General features: G+C 51.4%; 1 protein-coding gene across 11 annotated transcripts in view; it reads left to right on the plus strand.

Annotated features, from left to right (window-relative positions):
• DLGAP2 (DLG associated protein 2) overlaps window positions 1-10,771 on the plus strand; it is a 791,131-nt gene that overhangs the window by 711,477 nt on the left and 68,883 nt on the right. For all 11 annotated transcript variants that reach the window (XM_058719822.1, XM_058719819.1, XM_058719818.1 and 8 more), the window contains one exon: window positions 8,204-8,351. In XM_058719822.1, coding sequence (XP_058575805.1) covers window positions 8,204-8,351 — 148 coding nt within the window. The remainder of the gene's footprint in view (window positions 1-8,203; window positions 8,352-10,771) is intronic.

The following is a 10,771-nucleotide window of genomic DNA, read 5'->3' on the forward strand; positions in this document are numbered from 1 at the left end:
GGTGCCTGGATGGCTAAGTCGGTTAAGCGTCTGACTTTGACTTTGGCTCGGGTCATGATCTCATGATTAGTGGGTTCAAGCCCCACGTTGAGCTCTGTGCTGACAGCTCAGAGCCTGGAGCCTGCTTCAAATTCTGTGTCTCCCTCTCTTTCTCTCTGCCCCTCCCTCACTCATGCTCTGTCTGTCTGTCTCTCTCTCTCTCTCTCTCTCTCTCTCTCTCTCTCAAAATAAATAAACATTTAAAAAAAAGGAAATAAGGGGAAACTGTGAACAAATTTATGCCAATAAATTCTACAGCTTATATTAATTGGACTAATTCCTTCAAAAACATAGTTTTTCATAGAAAGAAATATGAATAGAAAAATCCACGGAAGAAGAAATAGAAAATCCATATAGCTCTACGATGTATTTCAAAGATTTAATTCACTATTAAAAACATTCCCACAAAGAAAATTTTTGGCCACAATAGTTTCACTGGTAAATTTCCATTAAATCCTAAAGGAAATAATAACACAAATCATGTAAAAACTTATTAACTGGAGAGTGAAGGAATATGATACTTCTCAACTTATTTTATGGAGGCTGCTTCACTCTGATACCAAAAGTGTTACCCAAAAAAGGCACTTACTGAGCAATGTATTGTTTTAAAATAACAAAATATTAACATTCCAAATCCAATAATATATAAAGAGAACCAAGTGCAGTTTCTTCATGACCAAATAGGGTTTATTCCAGGAATGCATGGTTAGCTTAATCTCTCTCTAAAAATCAATGAAGGGATCTACCATATTAGTAAGTAAAGAAGAAACCAAGACATGAGGAAAAAAATAAAAATCTCAGCAACTCCGGAATAAAAGGGAAACTTCTCCAGTTGGGTGGAGAGCCAATATACATATTAAAATTATCTAAGATTGGGTAAAAGATAGGGCATCAACCCTCACCATTTGTCCTTAACATTAGAGCAGAGGATAGCCAGTAATAAGGCAAGCAAGACAAACAAAATCGAGACTAAAAAAGAACTTCATTCTGTTTATTCTCAGATGACAAGACCGTTCACACAAAAAACCTAAGGAAAATACAAAACAAATACTACAACAAATATTGGCATTTACCAAGGCCAGGTCAGTAGCCAAATAATGTAAAAATCAACCATATTTCTCAATGAACAATTGGAAATGTAAAATTTGTGGGGTTTTGGAGAGTTTGTACTTGGCAATCTTCTTCACCTATTTTGCTCATTCACCTGCCACCCTCCTCTCTGGCAACAAGCAGCTGTTCTCTGTGTGTAACAGTCTATTTCTGTTTTTTGTTTGTTTATTTGTTTTTTATTGAGATTCCACATATGCAGGAAATCATGTGCTAGTTGTCTTTCTCTATCTGCCTTATTTCATTTAACGTAATATCCTAGTCCTGTTGTCTAAGTGGCAAGATTTCCTACTTTTTCATGGCTGTGTAATATTCTTGTGTGTGTGTGTGTGTGTGTGTGTGTGAGAGAGAGAGAGAGAGAGAGAGAGAGAGAGAGGGAGGGAGGGAGGGAGGGAGGGAGGGAGGGAGGGAGAGATCTTCTTTATCTGGTCATCTATTGACGGACAATTAGGTCGCTTCCTTGTCTTGGCTATTGTAAATAATACTGCAGTAAACACAGAGGTGCATGTATTCCTGAAATTCGTGTTTTCAGTTTCTTTGGGTAAATACCCAGTAGTGGAATTATGGGATCTTATGGTAGTTGCATTTTGGTTTTCTGAGGAGCCTCCATGCTGTTTTCCAGAGCAGCCACACCAGCTTATGTCCCCACCAGCAATGTATAAGGTCTTCCTTTTTTCTACATCCTCGCCAACACTTGTTATTTGTAAAAGGGTTTTAAATATCTCAACAGCGTCATCGAATCTCTACCCCAGAAACCACAAACACTGCTCCTGGACAAACTGACAGGAAAATTCTCAAATATACATCAAAATGCAAACAAGGTTGGAAGAGCCAAACAATGTTGACAAAGAACAAAACTGGGCAACTCATGTTCTTGGCTTTTTGTCCCAGTCCAGACGCAGAACACAGCACCTCTTCAAGGACCCCCTCCCCTTGTAGGGAATGGTGTTTGGAAGCCAAGAGGCAGGCGCTCCCTGGGCTCATTGCTGGTCCCTCTTAGCTACAACACACACACGTCCGAAATTATTTTGGCGTCTCCATCGGGCTAAGCGTGAATTCACGTTGTTTCGTGGCCCCAAGTATAGTCTACTGTGGTGACTGTGCAGTGTGCACTTGAGGGACGTGCGGCTGAGGCTGTTGTTGGTTGGAAGACAGTGTGATTTGGAGCAAGAGTAGAACAGGGTTTCTCGGCCACAGTACTACTGATATTTGGGGCCAGACGACTCTTTCCTCGGGAGCCTTCTGTGCACCTGCTGGACGTGCAACCTCATCTCTGGCTGCTGCCGTTACATGCCCCTCCCCCGAGTGGTGGTGACCCAAACTTTCCCCAGACATTGTCCCACGGGAGGGGGAAACTCCCTCGGTTAAGAACAACTCGAAGAGATTACATCGGTGTGGCCAGAGAGTGGATCTCACTGGCACGTGTGAGACCTGTGCTCATCCGAAGACACCGGTGAGAAACTGGACAAGGCCAGCCCCAGAGTGAAGGAAAACGTCTGGCATTCGTGTCTGACAAGGGCGCTGAATGCCCGATGTAGGAAGAGCCCCACAAAACAAAAACGTGAGCCAAGTAACCCAATTTTTAAACTAGAAAAGCCGAAAAGTCCCGTCGCAAGAGAAGATACACAAATGGTCACCGCGGGAATGAGAAGTACAGCTTTGGTGAGATAGCGCTTCAGGGCCGCTACAGGGGCTTAAACGAGGAGGGGTGGGGACACAAGATCCCAGGGAGGGTGTGGCTTACAGAGGGCAGGCAGAACTTGCCCAGGTCGTATTTGAGACCCGTGCATCTTGCTGCGTATCGACTCTGCTTCCACTAATAAAAACGTAGTGGGTATTTCCACTTCTGTTCTACGATTTCCATTTTAGAGGGAAAAAAATCTTTTTCTTCTTGTCGGAACTGTTCAAACAGTTGAAATGTTCACTTGAGGCAGAATCTCACATGGAAAAATGGGGTCCCATCCGGGCAGCCCCTCCCCTATCAGCTGCCCCCGCCCCCAGGAGACACCCTCACCAGACTCCCTGGAAGACAATGGAGAGCCGCCACTCTGGGCCCCCCTGGCCGCGTCCAGGCCTCCTGAGGGACAGATTCAATGCGACGTCTGTTAACCAAGCGCTCGCCAGGTGAAGGCCCCACTCTCAGCCTACCGTGGAGAACATCCCCACTGTTCAGTGAACGCTGTGCGTTAAGTCCTGATCCTCACGTTGTAGACGCTCCCTGAGCAGGGACCGTCCGCAGGGACACGGGGACTCCTGTCCTCCTTGGGGACAGGACTCGGACGGAAGCCCGTCTCCCGGGACTTGGGAGCCCGTCTTTGGGGACATGGGAGCATCTCTGGGGATGTGGGAGCCCGTCTGAGGGGACGCAGGAGCCCGTCTCTGGGGACACGGGAGCAGGGGTCGAGCAAAGGGAACACAGGCCAGCTTCCGCCCCCGCCCCCCGCCCCCCGCCCCGGGCCCAGCTCCCAGGCAGAGCTGTGTTCACACGGGGGCCTCTCTTGCCTCCCCCGCCCAAGTGTCCTTCCCACAGCATCTTCTCACTTCCCAAAAACACATGGACTCGTCCCCCCAGAACTCACAACTTTTCTCAGATGACCCCGGCACTGTCCTCCGTATGGACAAATGCAACAAATTGTTTGAAATGGTCACTTACACTATCACTTTCTTGTCTTTGCTGCGGTCAGTTTCTGCCCCGAATCCACCGAAGTCATTTCCCCGGTGGCCTCTGTGACCCCTGATTGCGCTGAGAGCCGCCCCCACAGCCTGGTCTCCTCGCCTCGGCCTCGCTGGCTCCCTGACGCCCAGGTGGCCCTTCCTCTCCATCCCTGCTCCCCTGTGGTGACCGGTGACCTTGCTCCGCGTCACCCTCCGGCCTTGGGGCTCACGCCTGTTCCGCCTTTCTGCCCCTCAGACGAATAATCAGCGGACACTGTGCCCCAAGCAGGAGAATGAATCCACGACCACAGAAGCACCACGCAGCTCTTCACAGCGTGGAGCAATGCCCTCTGCGTGTGGAGTGGACACGTTCAGGATGGATAAAATGGCTTCCTTCTATTTCTTCCTCACGCAATCTGAATCAGTCTTCACCACTTTCCTAAGGAGACCAACATAAAGGGGTGGTTTATTTTGTCTACATTTTCGAGTCTGTTTATATGGATCTAGGCAGCTGAAAGCAGAGGCCTGGTTAGCATGTATTTCGTTCTGTGAGCCTGTGTTACAAGCATCTGAGGCCGCAGAAGAGGCTTGTCAGCCTGGGATGCAGCCCATGGGCCCAGAATGGCCGCGGGCAGGAAGGGAGACGTGGGAATTCTAGAAGCCTCCTCCCCGCTGTGTGGTCACCGTCCCTCTCGCAGCCTTCCGACACGGGCCTCCCTGGTGCCTGTGCACACAAGACTGTCCAGTGTGGGTGTAGTTTGGAAGGGAAAGAACTGGAAAAAATACCTTCATGTTATTCTGGAAAACTTTTTATAGTTTCCTTTTAACATTTCCTCAGCTGCTGCCAACCCATGCGTGAAAATAACCTCTACCCCTGACAACGAGCATCCCAAGGTAGAAAGTGTCGATTTGAGGAAGTAACCAAGGGGCTTCGAGGGGGTTTCAAAATGCTATAGGATTCCCGAGGATGGTTTCTAGGGAGGAACGGGAATGTCCTGGGGTCAGGGTTCCCGGGGATCTTGGTATGTCCTGTGCAGAAGACACATGATGCTGGCTTCTAACCCCAATTGTGCCTCTTTGTCTTGCTTCCTGCTTTTCAGCCTCCAGGTCTGTGATTTACAAAGACAGCTGGTCCTCGGGACACTGTATCATAAAATGCTAAACCATTACAATAAAAACAAAATTCAAGGGGCGCCTCAGTGGCTCAGTCAGATAAGCATCCGACTTCAGTTCAGGTCATGACCTCACGGTTCGTGGGTTTGAGCCCCACATCAGGCTCTGTGCCGACAGCCTGGAGCCTGGAGCCTGCTTCGGATTCTGTGTCTCCCTCTCCCTCTGCCCCTCCCCCACTCACGCTCTTTCTCTGGCTCTCTCTCTCTCCCTCTGTGAAAAATAAATAAACATGAAAAAAATTAAAAATATTCTATTGGGGCACCTGGGTGGCTCAGTCAGTTAAGCATCCGACTTCGGCTCAGGTCACGATCTCGCGGTCCGTGAGTTCGAGCCCCGCGTCGGGCTCTGTGCTGACGGCTCGGAGCCTGGAGCCTGCTTCCGATTCTGTGTCTCCCTCTCTCTTTGCCCCTCCCCTGTTCATGCTCTGTCTCTGTCTGTCTCAAAAATAAATAAACGTTAAAAAAATTTTAAAAAAATAAAAATATTCTATTAAGCCTAATGAGGCTGAAGTTGGTCCTCCAGTAATGGAGGACCGTGCTTTTGGGGCTCTCTGCTTCTATGACTCCGTAGCTGTGATCTTGGGGCTGAAGGCATGAATTCTGCAGCCAGATGCATGCACAGAGTCTGGCTGGGCCATGCGCTCTGTGTGAGCCTACTCCAGCCACGCCGTGTCCCGTTTTTACAATGTGGAACGATCACAGCACAAGAGCATGCAGCCAGCGTTAATTATTGTGAGTCACTGTTTAAAAGGAAAAAAAGAATGTGTTCAGCGTTCTACAATGGCAACTTTTCTCTAAGTGGCATGCCCGGTTTGGGAAGAGAGAGGTCACGGGAGTTTGAAACATAGAATCGCAGGGGCGCCTGGGTGGCGCAGTCGATTAAGCGTCCGACTTCAGCCAGGTCACCATCTCGCGGTCCGTGAGTTCGAGCCCCGCGTCAGGCTCTGGGCTGACGGCTCGGAGCCTGGAGCCTGTTTCCGATTCTGTGTCTCCCTCTCTCTCTGCCCCTCCCCCGTTCATGCTCTGTCTCTCTCTGTCCCAAAAATAAATAAAAAATGTTGAAAAATAAAAAATAAAAAATAAAAAAAGAAAAAAAGAAACATAGAATCGCAACATATACCAAATCATGTGTGAGTGCCATCCAAAAGCCACCAAAAGGGTCATCTGCTCTCATTCCGAGGACACGTGTTCACTCACGGCCCTCGGCATGGGCTAAAAGCGCCGATTCAGAGACAGACACCAATCCTTCTTTAGGGGCTCTGAGACCCGAGGATGTCACCACGCGAGGTGGTCGTGTCAGTCACAGGGGAGAGCTAGTCTATAGGAAGAAAGTGCGAAATCAGTACCAACCGGCAGAAATGCAAGGTGTGAAATGAGCCATGTCAAGGAAACAGAAGGAGGGAGAAATGCAGAACGCTTGCATTTTTGCAGAGTCAGAAGTGAGGCCAGGAGCCTAAGTCAGGGGTTTGCGCAGAGGCTGTGCCCACACGTGCACACAGGATGCGGGACAGCACACACACACAAACACTGATGAGGGGGCCCGGCCCTCTCGCCCCCACACAGTCCTGGCTGCCGTCTGTTGGTTTTTTGCCGCTCCCACGGACTCTGGCCACTTCCCTGCCACATCCACAGTGGGTGGCCACACGTGGGGGTTTGCTCACCCGTCTTCCTGGTGGTCAGGCCCGGCGCCCGCCCTGGTGTGGGTGTGGATCCCCAGGCTGAAGCAGGCGGGTCACACGAGGCGTCCAGGCGGAGCCGCTGTCCCCGTCGTGTGCCCACACCAGACCTGCCTTATGCCAGTTTCCTTCTCTGTCTTTGTTTTGTTTTGAGCGAAGGGAGCTGGAATGTTACACACCTGGTTTTGAAGCAAAAATCACCATAATAATAATTCGTAATATAAATTGTATTCTATTTATTTTTTTTTTTTTAATTTTTTTTTTCAACGTTTTTTATTTATTTTTGGGACAGAGAGAGACAGAGCATGAACGGGGGAGGGGCAGAGAGAGAGGGAGACACAGAATCGGAAACAGGCTCCAGGCTCCGAGCCATCGGCCCAGAGCCCGACGCGGGGCTCGAACTCACGGACCGCGAGATCGTGACCTGAGCCGAAGTCGGCCGCTTAACCGACTGCGCCACCCAGGCGCCCCATAAATTGTATTCTATTTATATATAAATGAGCGTTATTGATTTTAGCAGAAATAACGACTTCAAATCTGTAATAAATGGGCTTTGTTTAATCTGCACATGTGACAGAGCCCAAGCCCTTGTCTGCTGTCCCATTTTCAAAGAAAGAAGTAAATCACAGAGAAAACAAATTGCATCTGGAATTTGCTCTGAACGGCAAGGTGCTTACTTTAACCGGCCACGGAGTCAGACTCTGGCAATCCAGTATTTGGGTACATGTTTACATGCAGACAGGTGTGCTGGCTCTGTCGAGTGTCCCCGTGTGACCCAGCACAGGAAAGAAGAACGGCTAATTCCCTTCTTACTACTCCAGTGTTTGCTCAGATAAATTGAGTTTTTATTATGGAAAGATTGTCAACAGAACTTGAAAGAAAGGGAATTCAGTTGGCCAGAAGTTTAAGCTAAGCCGACCTTTCCATCTGCCAGACGCCCTCACGGTCTTCCCATATTTTTAACATTTTAGAAAATAGCAAGAAAGGGGATCAGAGAACATTGATTTTTAGGAGCATTTGGAGGAAGATGACCGTTAGGATAACGAGACGCAGTTGACTTCTTAGTCTGCTCTTTCTGTCCTCCCATCCCAGAGTCTGGACGACGTTGCACAAGCGAAAACGGAAAGCTGGCCTCTTTTTTAACTTTATGTTTCCGAATGCGTAAAGTTGCCAGAAGCTAACACGATTTTTATGAGACTCTCAGGGTTTGGGCTTAAATTCAGGAGCCAGGTCCGCTGTTGTGCTGTGTGAACGGTTCCAGTGCTTTCCAGCGCCCTGTTTCGTTTGTGTGGAACGATCCGGACTTCCCTACCTGGCCATAAAAAGCCAGCTTTCCAAGAAGCTTTGTAAATAGCACCACTCCCTCCCCACCATTACTTCTGTAGCTGAACCTGCGGGTATTCGCCCAAGACCAAGCTGTCCGTCAAAAGACAAACACGTGGCTGGAAATTTTCTAACAGCCGCTCGGCGGCGGCTGGAACGCCCCTCACCTGCTCTCCCCCTTCGGTGCATGCTCACGGAACGCCTTTCTCTTCATTTCTTTTTCTCTTTTAGCCAGAGCTACCTGCAAGCCGCAAGGGACGTGTCTGCTGCCCACAGCCTGGACCCCTCTGCCAAGTACAACTCCCCGAAATTCCGCTCCCGGAACCAGAGCTACATGAGAGCCGTCAGCACCCTGAGTCAGGCCAGCTGTGTGAGCCAGGTTGGGAACCCTCTCCGTCCCCTCTCCCTCGGGTCCGGTCTCTGAAGCCACGTCCTCACGGCAGTCACCTGCTCGGGGGACGGCGGCCCCGCCCGTGTCCGAGGAAGGCAGCGAACGCAGGTGACGTTCCTGCCTGGCATCGTCTGGCTGCAGACGCAGGGACCCTGTGAGACTCGGTTCTCCACGCCCCCTTCGCCGGCCTCCTCTGGGTAAGGGGTGGCGCCTCGGCTGCCTCAGCTCAGACTGTCCTCTCCCCAGGCGGCTTCCCCGCTGACACGGAAGGGGCAGGGCCGTGACAGTCAGGCTGTCTGTGCTGGCCTCCACCGCGCGGACGCTGGGGGTCCAGTAAGAAGAGGTGAAAGTGGTGGGTGGTGCTTGGTGCCCCCAGAGTCGTGTCTGTCGGGCTCGGAGGACCACGCCCGGCTTCACACGCGGCCCCGGTGGGATCCGTGGCCCCGGGTGAACGGCGGGTGTGGCCGCCGGCGAGTCGGGGACCCCACAGGCGTTCCCGCCCTGCTTTGAGCTGTGCGGAGAACGCGCCAGAGCAAGATGAGCCGTATGCCGGAGAATCGCTAGGAATCGCATCTCTAAGTTTTGGCTAAACAGGTTGCTTACTGGTTTCAGCTGCCGTTAAGAGCGGTGCCGGAGTTTTGAGGGCTCCACCACGTGCCTCCTTCCGCTCACTGCGGGGCGGGCGCCGAGAGGGCGGCCCGCTGCCTCTGACACCCGCAGCCTGTGCAGTCCCCCAGCCGTCGCGAACTTCTTTCCCGTCGGTGCGGAGAGTAGGGCGGTAGGGAGAGGCAGTCCAGCTCGCACAGCGCGCGGGGCGGTGGCTGGAGGGTGCCGGGCATCGCTGCGCAGACGGGGGCACGTGCTGAGTCCTCAGTGCCCCCGCAGGATCACGGTAGCAGTGGCCGTAAGTACGCGGTCCCTCCTGCTCACGGATCGTGCCGCGGGCTTCCGGCAGCTTGCCGGGGGCTCGAGCGAGCCGAAGACTCTCTTGCCCAGGCTGTCGCTGCCTCGTAAAGCAAGAGCCTGCTCACCTTGCCGTTTGTCGTCTCGTCAGAAAGCCGTGCTCCGGACCTCTTCTCCTACCCTGTCCGGGTTTTTCCTGTCCCGCAACCGAAGAAAGAAAGACCTTACTCGTTAATCAGCTCAGACGCGATTCCTCCTCAAACACAGGATGAGGTCTCCATCCGCCGCAGAGAGAATGCCAGTGACCCTTTGTCCCCCCCCCATGACAAGGAAAGGACCGTTCCTGAGTCTGTACACCGGGGCCGTGCCGGCCTTAGCCCCGGACCCCGACCCTGGGCGAACCGGGACAGAGGGTCACGCCATGGTCCCAACTCAAATGCCCCTGCTGATAATAATGAAAACAGCAGTAACGACAGCAGACGGACAGCAACTAGACTACCGTAATTACCGACTTGATTGGGGACACACCCCGTTTCAGAGTAAAGCCCAAGGTGACGGCAGGAGGTGGTAGCTAAAGAGAGCGGCTGTGCCCAGAGGCACCCTTCCCCACGCCCGCACACCTGTCCTGAGAGGCCAGCGGCCTTTCCGCCTCCAGCAGCCGCGTCGCCAAAGTAGGGCCTCAGAGTCACACACGACCCACGAGGTTTGCAGCAGGGCCAGGTTTGCACTGCAGACGCTTTGTCTTTCTCTTTCCTCCTCCCTCCCTCCCTCCTTCCTTCCTTCCTTCCTTCCTTCCTTCCTTCCTTCCTTCCTTCCTTCCTTCCTTCCTTCCTTTCTTTTCCTTCTTTCCTTCCTTCCTTCCCTCCTTCCTCCTTTCCTTCCGTCCTCCTTTCCTTCCCTTCCTTCCTCCTTTCCTTCCTTCCTTCTTTCCTCCCTTCCTCCTTCCTTCCTTCTTCCTTCCTTCCTTCCTTCCTTCCTTCCTTCCTTCCTTCCCTCCTTCCTCCTTTCCTTCCTTCCTCCTTTCCTTCCCTTCCTTCCTTTCTTTTCCTTCCTTCCTTCCTTCCTTCCTTCCTTCCTTCCTTCCTTCCTTCCTTTCTTTTCCTTCCTTCCTTCCTTTCTTTTCCTTCCTTCCTTTCTTTCTTTTCCTTCCTTCCTTCCTTCCTTCCTTCCTTCCTTCCTTTTCCTTCCTTCCTTCCTTCCTTCCTTCCTTCCTTCCTTCCTTCCTTCCTTTCTTTTCCTTCCTTCCTTCCTTCCTTCCTTCCTTCCTTCCTTCCTTTCTTTTCCTTCCTTCCTTCCTTCCTTCCTTCCTTCCTTCCTTCCTTCCTTCCTTCTTTCCTTCCTTCCTTCTTTCCTTCCTTCCTTCCTTCCTTCTTTCCTTCCTTCCTTCCTTCCTTCCTTCCTTCCTTCCTTCTTTCCTTCCTTCCTTCCTTCCTTCCTTCCGTCCTTCCTTCCTTCCTTCCTTCCTTTCTTTTCCTTCCTCCCTTCCTTCCTCCTTCCTTCCTTCC

The sequence above is a fragment of the Neofelis nebulosa genome, chromosome 3 (genome assembly GCF_028018385.1).
Source record: "Neofelis nebulosa isolate mNeoNeb1 chromosome 3, mNeoNeb1.pri, whole genome shotgun sequence".
Classification (NCBI taxonomy): domain Eukaryota; kingdom Metazoa; phylum Chordata; class Mammalia; order Carnivora; family Felidae; genus Neofelis; species Neofelis nebulosa.